The sequence below is a fragment of the Plectropomus leopardus genome, chromosome 9 (genome assembly GCF_026936395.1).
Source record: "Plectropomus leopardus strain MGB_pleo_1.0 chromosome 9, ASM2693639v1, whole genome shotgun sequence".
Taxonomy (NCBI): Eukaryota; Metazoa; Chordata; class Actinopteri; order Perciformes; family Serranidae; genus Plectropomus; species Plectropomus leopardus.
Window position 1 is genome coordinate 25,775,711 of NC_142184.1, and position 14,165 is coordinate 25,789,875.

Genomic DNA, 14,165 nt, shown 5'->3' on the forward strand with positions numbered 1-14,165 from the left:
GAATACAAAATACAGCCGTTTAAAGCTGTATGCCCTTCCCCTTAGTCTCTTCCCCAAAAATTATTTGACATGCCTTCCCCTTTTTGCAACAACTCTCCTCCCTTACAAATCACCTACAGTGGTACAGAGGAAGTATATTCAAGGAAATAATAAAAGAATCACAATAAAAAAAATAAAAATTATACTACAAGAAATATGTACAAAATATAATATCTAGCTATATTAATAATATTATAAATGAATTACTGATTTGTCCTTATCTTTCAAAACCAGTACTGAACCTCTAAAACCGTATTAATTAGCATATTTAGTAACGGTTTTGGTTATGCAATTCGGTTCTTGAACACCCACTTACAACGCGACGTCGCAAAGCAGTGACGTACAGATGTGGCGACTTGACGCTTGCGCACTGCAGATCCAGCGCTGATGCAAGAAATTTTCGGCGCAGCCTTGTGGGACAGATCGAGGAACAAAAAGTAGCCAGATTTCAGTCACTTTCCAGCCCGCAAAGATGTCAGGAGACGAGGTGAGTCACCCGGGTTATCTACTGTTTATTCCGTGTTGGTGTGTGGACTTGTTGGCTGAAATTAGGGGAATTATCGGGTGAAATGGGTGTTGTGGATGACTTTGGGCCTCGTTGTCGCTGCTGCTCCCCTCCCTGCCCGCACCAGCTCTCACATGGCTGCAGCCGAGCTAACAACGGGCGGCCCGCTAAAACGAGAAGAAAACACCAAATATACCACTGTATCACGATCTAACACTTCCCGCGGGTCATTAATCATCACCGTGGTTGGTGAATCCGCCCTGTCATAACTGCTGAATAACTCAAAACGACGGTTGAAGTTAGCAAGCTAGCGTTAGCTGGCTGGTAACTAAGCTGCGGAGCTAACGCTCAACACAAAGCAGCCGTTACCGGCTGTAACGGCTGCTCTGTGATACAGCCGTCAGAAGTATCATGGTTAACATCATCGAAATCAAACTTCATGAATTGTGTTTTTATTTCAAACAGCTGTTTACGGACTCTAAATGAATTAAGCCTTGCTGCAGCGTGACGTCCGCATTGTAGTTTCAGATGTTAGGTAGTGAAAGAAATGGGTTTCAGATTTTCCAAATCATTATTCTTGAGGTCAGTTTTTCTGTGTTCATCCGGCTGCGATGACACACCGGTTTGGCAGATAGTTGCATCAGATAACTGAGATTACAATATCAGGCTGATCGTTAAGACGAAGAAGAGGGTCGCAACGTTTCAGTCCGGTCTCGTATCACACCGTCTTTATTCATTTGTTTAGGTGAGGTAGGCAGGTGTCCGCTGTGGGGCTGCATCTCCATTATTTTCATTTTGATTCAGCTAATAATTGCCCAACACAATGTTTACTGATACAGTGACAGAAGACAATGGAAGATCACAAATTTACAGGTTCAAATTGACAAATTCAGATTTCTCATTTTGTTCGAAAGTCTATATCAGATATAAGATAATATTGATAAAACATAGATATTTGATTAACTATAAATAAAGCTAAATAGTGTTGTCCCGTTGAGAGTCTAACACTAATACATGCCATTTTTGCTAAGCATGACATTAACACAGCAGATTAATTTTCTGTGAATTGATCATAATGTGAGTGTAATGTCACTTTCTATTAAAGGACACTCAAAGCCCCCCACCAGTGTATTTTGGCATTTTTCAGATTTATATATCATAAACATCACTGTGTGCTCGCTAGTCACCTTACATTGTGTTAAACTATCATTGTACCTTTATGGCCTTAGTTATATCTCACTGTGTGCTCATTACATTGTTTTATATCAAAGCGCAAAATATGTGACAGCACTTGTCTTTTATTTAATGTTACCAGTTGACTTCAGCTGGTGAAATTAAATGTGTTAATTTGACAACAAACATACTGTGAATGTCGAGTTTTCATGTTATAAGAGCTATAAAACACATATTTAACATTATCAGTAGATGAGATGTCTCTCTGCCTCATCAGAACACACTGTCACGTAATTGATAATGATCACAGTGAAACACACCTAAAATGACCTGCAGTGACCCAGCGGATACAACCAGGGCTGGAAATTAGGGACAGCCACGAGCCAAATGTTGGTAAAATATGCAAGTGGCTGCTGGATTTGTTTCTCTAACCAGGCCAAAAAACAATGGCTACAATCTACTGAATAGATTTTGTAATCCACCAGCCACTGTGGCAGGTGGACAAAATTTAAACTTTGATTTGAAGACATTCTGAGAAAAACAGAGTCGTAATACATTGAATGAAAATGAAAATCAGTAATTGCAGAGGTGGGTGCAAGCAAAACAACAAATTAGTAAGCAATTGATAAAAGACCCAAATCATTTTTCAAAAGGGAAAAAGTTCCCCAGAGACTCGATTTAAACACAGAAATTGTGGTTAGATTACACATTTGTTTGCGGGTTGTGTCCATGTGGTTATGCGGGTGAATATAGATGTAGATGTGTATAGATATGTTAAACCTGCATATGAGGACAAGTATATATGAATATATTCTCCTGAAAATGAAGGACTGAATGAGTTGCTGTGCATATACATATGTGCTTTTCTAAAAAACTGGGGAAGGGTTTTATGTAAAAATATCTACAGGATTGTGTAAACGCTATTTTGCCTGAAAAAAAAAACTTCTCAAAGTTGTTAAGCTTAATTTTCTCTCTTTTCTGTTTCTCCGCAAAGATGATTTTCGATCCTAACATGACCAAGAAGAAGAAGAAAAAGAAGAAGCCCTTCATGCTGGATGAGGATGGAGGAGAAGGGATGGGAGGAGAAGAGGCTAAAGAGGTGGAGGCAAAGGAGGCAGAGCCAGAGACCGGAGACGACAAGGAGCTGGATCTAGATGAAGATGAAGGCAGGAAGAAAGGTAAGAATGAAAAAGAGATGCGTCAGCGTCAGTGCATATTGTTTGTGAAGGATGTGATGTTGCACATTTAACCGTCAGCGTACATTAAGTTGGACGTGAGCAGTTCGTTTTGTCTTGTCTTCAGAGCCGTCCGATGATTTAAACGACTTGAACTTCTTCAATCAGAAGAAAAAGAAAAAGAAACCCAAGAAAGTATTTGATAATGACGTGGAGGAGGGACTAAAGGTCAGTCACTGCTGAACCACATCCAGGTTTTCCTCTTTCCTCTCATATATTCTACTCTGCACATTTCTGTGTGCTTCCATCCTGCCTTTCAAATCATTTTACATCAACACTTCTTCACTGTTGTTCATCTTGTCCTAACCACACTCCCACGGTTATTCTCATCATCTCCTCACCAAATTTCACTTCTCGTTGGTCCGAATCAGGAACTGAAAATCGAGGGAGAGCAGGCGGAGGTGCTGGAGGAGGACAACCTGGACCTGATGCTTCCTACCAAAAAGAAGAAGTCAAAGAAAGTGGACTTTGATGAGGGAGAGCCGCTGGAGAAGGATGACGGTGAGAATAAGTCACCTCATGTTCAAAACAGACAGCTAAAGGAAGACGTGTGAAATAATATGTTTGTGTAACGTGTTTCCAGCGTTGGAGGACGATGAGGGGAAGAACAATGATGGCATTTCATTCAGCTCCTCCACAGGACCGGCCTGGGCCGGCACTGAAAGAGACTACACTTATGATGAGGTATGACCGCTGTAAACACACTTTCCACACATACACAGCCAAGACTTGGACATTTACACTTCATCTTACACGAGGAAGGACAGCTTATTTGTTTTCAAGGATATTTAAAGATGTAAGCAGTCTTTTCATCCACTCAGATGTTTTCCGTTCTTTTTCAGTTGTGTACGGTATCGCAACTTCTTACCATCTTAATTTCCTGCAACCTGGAATAAATACAAGAAGTATTCATGATGAATAACAAGCATATTTTTCGGTTCAGTGTCATGTCTTGAGGACATCATTATATCAGTTGTCTGTTGTGGATAAATGCCGTAAATCCGCTCAGACATTGCAGGGAAAAGATGATTCTTAGAACTTCAGAACATGCCTGAAAATCATCACGATTTTAAGATATATTTGGTATCAGAATATTGCGGTAATGGTTACATGTACATCCACGGGCATGTTGCAAACAGGAACTGCTAATAGTTAATTCGGCTAACTTTTAATTTTAGCCATTTGCTCAAAATGTAAACAATACAGGCTTTAAAAATGGGGTTCAAGCTAACTCAGTGACTTCATGGCGGCGTGATGCTTCTGTTTACTTCCACTTAAGTCCCCAAATGATTGAAACATGATCATGATTATCCACCAAATAGAATTAAGACAAAGAATAATATGAGTCACAAATATTTAAATATGAACTTAACATTTAGGGCCCGAGCACCGACCACAGGCGGTCACTGAAGGCCCTGAAACTGAAGGATTTTTTTTTTTTTAATATTTCTGTTTTACTGTCATTCTCCTCTGTTCTGTGCAGACATTGGCCTGTATTGAAAGTTCCAGCATGCACACATAAACCGAAACAATAATTACAAATGTTAAAGATCTTATCCTGGCGTATATGCACTCAGCATAAACTGCAGTTGGCATTACTCTGCGTCTTCTCTGTCTCAGCTCCTGAACCGAGTCTTCAACATCATGAGAGAGAAGAACCCCGACATGGTGGCCGGAGAGAAGAGGAAGTTTGTCATGAAGCCTCCTCAAGTGGTGCGAGTGGGAACCAAGAAAACCTCCTTCGTCAACTTCACAGACATCTGCAAACTGTGAGTTTCCCCTCTCCCACCGTGCACACGCCTGTATAAACGTCTCACACTCTTACTGACAATCCCAGTCGACACCAGTACTGCATCTTCAAACTGGCCTTTCATGTATTTCATCACAGGTTGCATCGTCAGCCTAAACATCTCCTCGCTTTCCTGCTGGCTGAGTTGGGAACAAGGTAAGTTTGTGTATTTGCAATCATGAAATTATGAAAATACAGTCATTGGATTTTGGGTCAATTTTAGCCACTACTTGCTAAAATGAAAAGTAACATTTCCATGTCCATTATTAAAGTTTTTTTGTTTTTCTTTGTGCCTTTTTTTCCTCCTCATAGTGGATCCATAGACGGAAATAACCAGCTTGTGATCAAAGGCAGATTTCAACAGAAACAGATAGAAAATGTGTTGAGAAGATATATCAGTAAGTATCAGTTAATCCAAGTGTTTAGCAATGAATCATAGCACATGCAAACCCAACCTGACTCTTTAAATTAAGGCTTTGTTTTTTTAAGTCTTTTTTCTATCATACACACTCAGTGTCTGTATTCATCTTTGAATTAAATACAAGAACGGGTTATCCCGTTTACAAAGGTGCCTCGCGGCCACCACACAGGGTTCTCACAGTCACGATACTCCTGGAAAAGTTATGAAAGTCGAAAAACTGATTTCTACACCAGAAAGTATAATATAATAATACAAGAAGTTTTTTTTTTTTTTTTAATTCCTTATTCAAAATGTGCCCTGACTACAGGTATAGGGTATTATATTATCATTTTTATTTTGAAGAATTATGTAGAAAAATAGAACAAATTGGCAACAAGTTTTGAATTATAAAAATATGCAAATATTAAGTGACAGCTCCCACAAGTTTCCTCTGATGATGTTACATTTCTTATGTCACATTAAAATCCATTTATAATGTAAATGTAACATATCCTCTGTGAGGGGTGGAAGTTGCAAAAAGAAAATATATATATGAAGTTTTGAAAAGGAAAACAATGTTTTTTTTCTTTTTTTTCTTTTTATTAACTGTCCACCATGAGTCCCACAGTGCAGCGCTATGTCAGTGGTCTGTTAATCAACTCTGTTAATTTCCACATCTTGTACTTTTACAAAAAAACAATCTAAAAGAGCACCAAACCTTGCTCCTGTGAGTGCTGCAGTGCTAATATCATCTCACCTCTGCAGAGGAATACGTGACGTGTCACACCTGCCGCTCCCCTGAGACCATCCTGCAGAAGGACACTCGCCTCTATTTCCTGCAGTGTGAAACGTGCCACTCCCGCTGCTCCGTCGCCAGCATCAAGACCGGCTTCCAGGCTGTGACGGGCAAGAGGGCGCAGCTCCGCGCCAAAGCCAACTAAAGACCATCGGAACTGGGCTCCCCCTCCTCTCTCGGCCTCCCCTTTCCCCTCAGAAGGGCCGAAGCTCGGGTCGGACGCCCCTTTGATTCGCTAAAAGGACTCTCTGAATCGAACTGCGGGAGGGTTTGGCTGTTGTTTAGTTGTGGCCTGGCCTGACCGGGCAGGGAGTGAGAGAGTATCTAGAGCTGACAGATGAGGTTCAGGCAGCGAAAGCAGATGATGTGTACCACACACACTGTTGGATGCATTTGATTTGTTGTCTGGCTGATGAACCCTCCACCTCCTAGGTTGTTATTTTTCATTTGCTGTGATTCTTGATTCCTGCAAGAAAACCCTGATTTAACATGGCTTTCTCATTTTTTCCTCTCCAGCTTAACATACACCACACGTGAATCTTTCTTTGGATAAGGAATACATCTCTTTATTCAGTCAGCCAAAGTGTAGTTAAGCTATGTCGATCTACAATGACAGAGCCAAGTTTCTCTGGTAGTTGTATCAGTGTGGCTCATGTGGTCACCTGGTTATACCTGAATTCCACATTGCTTAAACTCAAGGTTGTGTTCCTTTTTCTGGTTTGGCCCTAAAACACAAAACATGCCAGTCCAGAGTTTTCTGCTCTGGCTTTTTAAAGATAGAAATCAGCAGGCTGGAGTACATGCAGGAAGAATCGTCAGTGTAACTAGTCTGACAGGCTCAGGCACGGAGCTGGTTTTGATCATCTTATAGCAGGAGTTGACCACCAAGTCAAACAACTAGGGGCTGCTGAAGCAGGGAGCACCCTCTCACTGATGACTTTAATAGAGAGGTTGTGTGTGAGACAGATAGAAATTAAACAGTGTGTTTATGAGTGCTTTGTGACATTGATGAGCAACTGTGTACTTCATTATTTCTTCCTTTGACCTTTTGAAGTGGAAATCAACACATTTTATCAAATATTGGCGATCTGGTGTTAAAATGAATAAATCAGTTTTGTTAAGAAGAGCTCATGCCAGTCCCCTAACACAAACACCTAAATGCCTCCCCCTATAAACAGCCAGATCAGTGTCCGCTAACAGATCTTTATTTTCAAGTGTGATTCTAGAAACTTACACCACAAGCCAGCTAGGATATGAAGGGTATCATTCCATATTGAATAATACATGACGTGCATGATACTGGCTCTGTTCTTGTTTTAGAGGAATGTGGATAAGAAGGTCTGGCTTGAATCATTTTAAAACCTGGTTTTTACAAAAATAAAATATTCTACTCTCTCTCTCTCCATTACTGCTCTCTCTCTCTGTTATCCATCATGCCACAATTTCTTTTGTACAGAAAATCCATACACTTATATCACTTTTTGAAACTTTGTTTTCTTTTTACATTAATTGCAATGAAAATCTAAGCATGGAGACAGTTTTGTTTTTTGAGATCAGTGAATCCGCAGCAGGTTAGTTTCTCACTTGACAGCTGTTTACAGCGCTGAGGATGGCCCTAATGTTAACATTGGTGCTATGTTGTTGCTACCTCTGGAAGCTCAAAAGTGTTACTTGCTAATATTGCATTTATATAGCTGAGATTCATCTTAACAAAACCTTATATCTACTGTCTGTAAATAAAAAAAAAATCAGTATTTTAAATAGCTAAATGCAAATATGTTCTGTAGCGGCTAAAAAGTGTATATTACTGTTCTAATAACTGAATTCAAGTTATTGAGACAGGCTCGACTGGGCACAGGCCTAACGTTGCTTTCCTGCAAAAAGTCGCTTAAATAAACATGTTCTGACCAGCAAAAGACTCAAAATGACCGCAAAAAAATGCCAAAGAATACACAAAATCATCCCAAAGACACAGAAAAACATCTCAAAGCCCACAAAGAAACAGAAAACTGCATGCAGACACAGAATTATCCCAAAGAGATACAAACCCACAAAAAGATGCATAACAACTGCAAAGAAACGCTAAATAAAAACAACAAAAAAGGAAGCAAAACCACTACAGAGTCTGCACCCGCATTAACACTGCCAATACTAAACAATATTTTTAAACTAGTAGATTGTTAGGTCCTCTTTAAACACAAATTAATCTCGATTATTATTAGTCAGCATTTTATTACTAAATTGTTTTTAGTTATGCATTTACTTAGGGTACAGGTTTTTGTTAAAATAATGTATTATCCCTACTGTCAGTGCTATGCTTTTTTCCCACTCCGTATCAGTTTTCATGTTTTTATTATTTTATTCTTTTAATAATATTTTTTATAACGGTATCAACTTTTAATTTGAAGGATAGTACCGGAAATACCCCCCCCTCCCCGCCAGCTCGTTGCTGATTGGTTGGCTTGACGTCTTTTTTTGGAAGAGAAGCCGCAGCAGCCCAACGGCAGGAGCCACCAGCTTCGGTACCGAGCAACCGTGAAGAGCAGCCGAGAACAAGGCGAGGAACCATGCCCCGTGTCTATATCGGACGACTGAGCTATCATGTCCGCGAAAAAGACATTCAGCGATTTTTCAGCGGATATGGAAAGCTCATGGAAATCGATTTGAAAAATGGGTGAGTTGTGGGTCTAAAAGCAAACACGGGTTAGCCAACAAGCTGCTGCTAATGTTAGCCTATCGTTGTAACGACGTCAGCGTAGCTAAAGCAACATTTTACGCATTAAAGCAAATGTACTTTGTCTCTACGGTCAAGTGAGCTCGCAAAGTTAAACCAGCTGGATTGATTTGTTGAAAAAACTCAAGCCATGTCAGTTGTTTGTTTGATTTCTCAACTTTTCGTCTTTCTCGTGTGGCATATGTCGCATGGCCAACATGGCGTCTTTGTGTTTGTTGTAGCGCGGAGCTAGCAGGCCCTGCTAACCATAGCTAGCTAGCCCTAAAAACGAACACATGTGGGGTTTCGAGTAATTGTGACTGTGTCTTCATTGTTGTGATTGTTGTTAACCGTCGCGTTACCTCTCTTTTCTCTTTCCAGGTATGGATTTGTGGAGTTCGAGGATAACCGGGACGCCGACGATGCCGTGTACGAGTTAAACGGGAAGGAGCTGTGCGGGGAGCGGGTGATCGTCGAGCATGCCCGGGGGCCGCGGCGAGACCGAGATGGCTACGGTGGGGGTTACTGGGGTGGTGGGCGCAGTAAGTGCAGTCTATTACAAGATACCCTCTCTTCCCCTTCCCCTTGGGGTGAGGTGTCGATGTGGACTGCACAGAGAGCTGTTTTGTTGTTTCATGCTGGCGCTAATTAACAGACATTTAGCATAAGTTTATAAATGTTTGACTGTTTCAAATGACTCTTGATTTGCAGGTACCCTGTAACGGTTTATGATCAGAAGTCTTGAATCCCATTATAGAGTATTGTGTGGCTACACGATTACTATGGATTGGATTGCATGCAAACTCAAAAATAGCTAACTAGGGATGTCCCGATCAAGTTTTTAATTGCCCACGTTCCCGGCCATTTGATATTAAGTATGTAGTCACGATCCAATACTTTTATTGACCTTGATAACACAGTTGCACAATGCACACAGCAAGTACTTTAAAGTTATTAAAATCAATATATTTTATGTGCTGGACATTTTAATACCTCTGAAATACATTTCAAGACAAAATGTCTTCATCCAAACAGTGTCACAATTTTTTTTGTAATTTTACAAAGTAAATGATTAAATAGCTCTTACCACGGTTCCACTATGCACAGAAAGTTTTAGTTTTTTATATTTTCATAAAATGACCAAGTAAACAAACAGAAATATTTTTAGTAATAATTCTCAATTGTATTTAGTGCAGCATTTTTTCCAACAAAATAACAAAATTAATTAAAACTCGTCTTCAGAAGCTGCTCTCAAAAATATTTGGTGTAAGTACTGATTACTGTAAATGAGTAATGTAACCAAAGTTCTACATTAAAGTAGTGTTATAGCTTAACTCAACTTAAAGCATAAAGTTCCTTAGTCGCATCAAATAAAAATTAGTCACAGTTGAACGCGGAAAATAAAAGTTTTTCTACTTATTTGAGTAGCAGCATTACAATAACACCTGAATATCTGCTGCAAATTGTGCTCTGCGTTTATGACTCCTGGGTGACGTTGGATGTAAACAAGTGTTGGGTCGGGGAGCATGCTTGATTTAACTGATCCCAACCAATTAAAAATGCGTTGATCAGGCCCGATAGCATTTCTTCACACCTGATCGGGACATCTCCATTGCTATCATATTTGAAGTCGTACCATACTATTCATAATAATAAAGTTATCTAGCTGTATGCCCAAAGGGAAAAGTTCCTGATTTACACTCTTCTTGGTCAGGCAGTTTAAAATGTTTTGCGTGTTCGGTCTCATCTTGCTGAACAATTCTTATTTTCTACCGCCAAGGGTTATCGACCTGCTCGTTTTTGCTCCCCCCTAGTGATCATGGGCCACCATTGATTGGCCTGTGTTTCACAACTGGGATGGAACAACAATATGCAAGTCAGAGCCCTCAAATAGAAGAACTCATAAGTTGGTATTAGCTAAGATAGCTCGAAGCAAGGCTTCCCTATCACGGATTGCAATTTTTCCTGGATGATAATTGTTATTTTGGTGTGCCATGTTATGAAGGCGTGAATTTCCAAATTTGTTGTTTGCACCGCATAAGGAAGCTAATCACAAATAATCACTTCAAACCTAGCTAGTGTAGTTTTAGCTTAATTATTAGGACTAGACTAACATTTTCATGTGAAATGTGTATTTTTAACTTTGGTATATATTTTTATATTCGACATTAACAAAAGTCCTTGATGTTTCAATTTGAAAGAGTCCAGTTGCGGGCTGAGGCTGAGAGTCCATTGAGGCTAAAGATGACTGGCTAAGATGACTGCCTGTCCCGTTTGGCCTTGGCTTTCACCTTACAATGTGTGTGTGACCTTTGCCCCCCCTTGATCCTTGGCTGACCTAACCGGAAGCCATGATGACAGCAGCCTTTTGCCAATAGACCAGGGGTGATGGTGAGGATTGCCATTGGTTTCTATGTTGACAGAAAACATAAGTGGAGCGGCTCAAGTAAAGAACTTACAATCAAAACAAATGTTGTAAGTCAGAAAACTGGTAAACAAAATTTCAGACCGACATCTGGTCAAATACAAAAAGATTGGTCTGTGTGTTTGTTCACACCGTTCTTTCTTAATTTGATTGAACAGTGCCCTTGACCGCAACCTATGTGGATACCTCCTTTCTGTTTGTGTTACAGGGTTCGGAGGTCTTGAAAGAACATCACTGTTCATTTGTTTATGCGGCTATAGCATCACAGTGTGATGTACTGGAGTAAGACAGGCTTTGTATTGCCGGAAACAGATGCAGTGGTGTTCTTTGCAGCAGAGCACAACATCAAAATGCTGAACAGTACAAAGAGCCCGTGCAGTGGCCTGTAGATCACTTATCTGAAGCTTTGTTTGAAAATGGGATCAGAGGGACTCCTTTCATTATTAAACTCAAATTTATACCCCCTTGGACTTATATCTGGCAAGTCACTACCTTGTGTTCATATGATAACCCAGGCCAGTAGTTCTTTGTTTCTCGGCCATTTTTGTCCTTTCTGACTTTTTTCATGTGCTGTTGTTTTTAAAGGTAGCGGTTACAGCAGCCGGAGCCGCTCTGGCAGGGATAAGTATGGGCCTCCCGTCCGTACTGAGTACCGACTCATCGTGGAGAACTTGTCCAGCCGCTGCAGCTGGCAGGACCTCAAGGTAGATGTTAAAACACAAGCTTGGTTTTTCCTCGGTTAAATTGTTGTAACCAATAGATTCATACTGTAAACTGTTAAGACTGAATGAGGCTTTCAGCATATTTAAATGTTTTTCTCCTAATTTTTGATGTCTCGCAGGATTTCATGCGTCAGGCAGGAGAGGTCACCTATGCTGATGCCCACAAGGAACGCACAAATGAGGGTGTGATCGAGTTTCGGTCCCACTCAGACATGAAGAGGGCCATTGACAAGCTGGACGGTACAGATATCAATGGACGGAAGATTCGTCTGGTGGAGGACCGACCTCGCAAACGAAGGTCGTACTCTGGCAGCCGCTCCAGGTAGGAACACTAAACAAGTACACACAAAGTTTCTCTGGTCAGTCAGTGTTGGTAATGAAGTTGTAACACTGATTAATTGCACAAGAATCGACTGTAGTTCTGTTTTTGACTTGTGCTGTTGTCCGCAGATCTCGCAGTCGCCGTCGCTCCCGCAGCAGGAGCCGTAGAAGCCACAGAAGTAGGAGCTCCAGGAGCCGCTCCAGATCCCACTCCAGGTGAGATTGAGTCTAATCCCTCAAATAAATAAAATACAGATTGGAGATCTAGTTTAAGCATTGATGTGGATAAGTAAGGTGTATTGGGTCTTGTGCCAGAAATTAACAAAAGAAATTGTTACATGGCAAAATCAGGCAGAAGTAAATATGGTTCTTTTATGTCTTACAGGTCTCGTTCCCGTAGCAACAAGAGACGTCACCATTCCCGCTCCAGGTCTGGAAGGAAGTCTCGCTCCAAGTCAGGAGAAAGCAAGTCACGCTCTCGCAACCGCAGGTCCCGTTCTCGCTCCCGCAAATCTAAATCTCGTTCACGCTCCCGCAAATCCCGGTCCCACTCAGCCGACCGGAAATCCAAATCCCGCTCAAAGAGCCGTTCAAAGGTAAAGTCAGAGCGTGATTCTCGCAGTCGATCCAAGGAGATGTCTGGTGACAAGAAGTCCCGCAGCCGTTCAGCTTCCCCGATGGAGAACGGGAAGGAGGAGCATGCCGCCACGTTTCCCTCCCGTTCCCCATCCCCACACGAGGACGACCGCCGGTCCAAGTCCAGGGAGAAGCGTTCAGCCTCCCGCTCAAGGTCTCGTTCACGGTCTAGATCAGCTTCTCAGGATTAGTGGAATTAGAGGGAAGCGTTTCTCTCATTGTTGATCCGTATGCTGTACATACTGAGCAGTGTCGTCATACTGGCTTACGTTTCCTGGCTCGTCTACTTTTCTCCTTCAAGCGTGCACCCGTCTCAAACATGTTTTAAATGCAGTTTAATCAGAGGATGCACCAAAGCGACAGGGAATCTTCCTCTTTGGAATAATTTCGGTCTTGTCTGGTACCCAAACATCACAAATGTTCTTCCTATTTATTTTTCAGATATTAAAGTGCTAGTCGTGATCTTTAGAGCTGCAGTGAGCGATGTTTCAAGTCACTCTGTCCCCCAAAATGACGCCACTTGATAGGTAAACTTTAGATTTATCACAAAATCCTGTTTTAATCAAAAGCTGTCAATAGCTCAAAAATGAAGTTGTCTTCATTTACGTCATCATAATTGTGCCTCTCGGTTTACATTTTTGTTTCATGCTCATTCAAATTGCATGTTTGTCGGAGAAAAGTAGAATTTGGCTGCAGTGTTGGAGCATGGTTTCCCTTTTTTCCGGTCTCAACAATTGCTTTCTCAAGGAATCGGCCACACTTTGTGTCGTCTTTGGGTACTCTAAAATGCACAACTGGGATGCAAGAACTTGTGCTGCAGAACTGCATATTTACAAGTTAATATGGGTTTGAACAACTTGCATTGTAGGTGGACTATTTTCCCTTTTTAACCTCTTGTACATAGACTGTGTAATCAGCATCGAAAACTGATTTCTTCTTTTTTGTCCCCCCCTTTTTTTCTTTTTTGGGTAACTGAGCAGGTAATCTTTTTGAAGACCCTTTTGGATTTCTGTTTGCGTGGAGCCTCAAGTGAAATGTCCAATTTTTCTTGCATTTCTCACTTGGTTCTGATTGCAGCCTTGACAAATTAATCTCAATTTATATTTCGTCGTCTTTTTCTTTTTTTTTTTGCAAGTTTAATCCAGGGGTAAAGGGTTTTGTTGAGCCTCTGCTAATTTAAAGTGTAGCCTGTACTGGAGTTTTTGTACTTGTGAGGTACATTATTCAAATCTCCGGAGGGTCTGTTTGTGCGTTTAACAACATCAGACTTATGAATGCACCCCCATCTCTCTCCATCTTGTGGAACTGATATTTTTTTTTCTTCCATGCGAATGAGATCTAACAGAGAAAATGTCCTTTTTTTATTGTATGTTCAATTAAAGATCTTAATGAAAAATCTCGCTGTGTGACG

The 14,165-nt window shown here is 40.9% G+C and overlaps 2 protein-coding genes across 5 annotated transcripts; both read left to right on the forward strand.

The window, feature by feature from the left end:
• Window positions 1-367: 367 nt before the first annotated feature.
• On the forward strand, window positions 368-7,342 carry eif2s2 (eukaryotic translation initiation factor 2, subunit 2 beta). 2 transcript variants are annotated; one of them, XM_088082361.1, is made up of 9 exons: window positions 368-526; window positions 2,712-2,895; window positions 2,999-3,120; window positions 3,324-3,453; window positions 3,536-3,636; window positions 4,573-4,721; window positions 4,841-4,897; window positions 5,054-5,139; window positions 5,907-7,342. In XM_088082361.1, exons 1-9 carry the CDS (start codon window positions 512-514, stop codon window positions 6,080-6,082), a joined length of 1,020 nt encoding a protein of 339 aa, XP_087938487.1. In that variant the 5' UTR covers window positions 368-511; the 3' UTR covers window positions 6,083-7,342. The 2 variants fall into 2 exon arrangements, with proteins under 2 accessions (XP_087938487.1, XP_042348453.1); XM_042492519.2 differs by having other exon boundaries at window positions 3,020-3,120.
• A 1,066-nt stretch (window positions 7,343-8,408) lies between these two features.
• LOC121946853 (uncharacterized) lies at window positions 8,409-14,150 on the forward strand. 3 transcript variants are annotated; one of them, XM_042491647.2, is made up of 6 exons: window positions 8,409-8,611; window positions 9,032-9,192; window positions 11,661-11,779; window positions 11,917-12,119; window positions 12,248-12,334; window positions 12,504-14,150. In XM_042491647.2, the coding sequence occupies exons 1-6, from the start codon at window positions 8,505-8,507 to the stop codon at window positions 12,943-12,945; spliced, it is 1,119 nt and encodes a 372-aa protein (XP_042347581.2). In that variant the 5' UTR covers window positions 8,409-8,504; the 3' UTR covers window positions 12,946-14,150. The 3 variants fall into 3 exon arrangements, with proteins under 3 accessions (XP_042347581.2, XP_042347582.2, XP_087938488.1); XM_042491648.2 differs by having other exon boundaries at window positions 9,032-9,165; XM_088082362.1 differs by lacking the exons at window positions 8,409-8,611; window positions 9,032-9,192 and adding an exon at window positions 9,199-11,559 and having other exon boundaries at window positions 11,665-11,779.
• The last annotated feature ends 15 nt before the right edge of the window (window positions 14,151-14,165 follow it).

Excerpts from the sequence above, each read along its gene's own strand:
- eif2s2 (XM_088082361.1), top strand. Across the intron at positions 3,454-3,535 it reads GCCGCTGGAGAAGGATGACG|CGTTGGAGGACGATGAGGGG; the intron begins GTGAGAATAAGT and ends ACGTGTTTCCAG. Across the intron at positions 5,140-5,906 it reads TGTGTTGAGAAGATATATCA|AGGAATACGTGACGTGTCAC; the intron begins GTAAGTATCAGT and ends TCACCTCTGCAG.
- LOC121946853 (XM_042491647.2), top strand. The coding sequence starts at position 8,505 with ATGCCCCGTGTCTATATCGGACGACTGAGCTATCATGTCCGCGAAAAA. Across the intron at positions 8,612-9,031 it reads GAAATCGATTTGAAAAATGG|GTATGGATTTGTGGAGTTCG; the intron begins GTGAGTTGTGGG and ends TTCTCTTTCCAG. Across the intron at positions 9,193-11,660 it reads TTACTGGGGTGGTGGGCGCA|GTAGCGGTTACAGCAGCCGG; the intron begins GTAAGTGCAGTC and ends TTGTTTTTAAAG.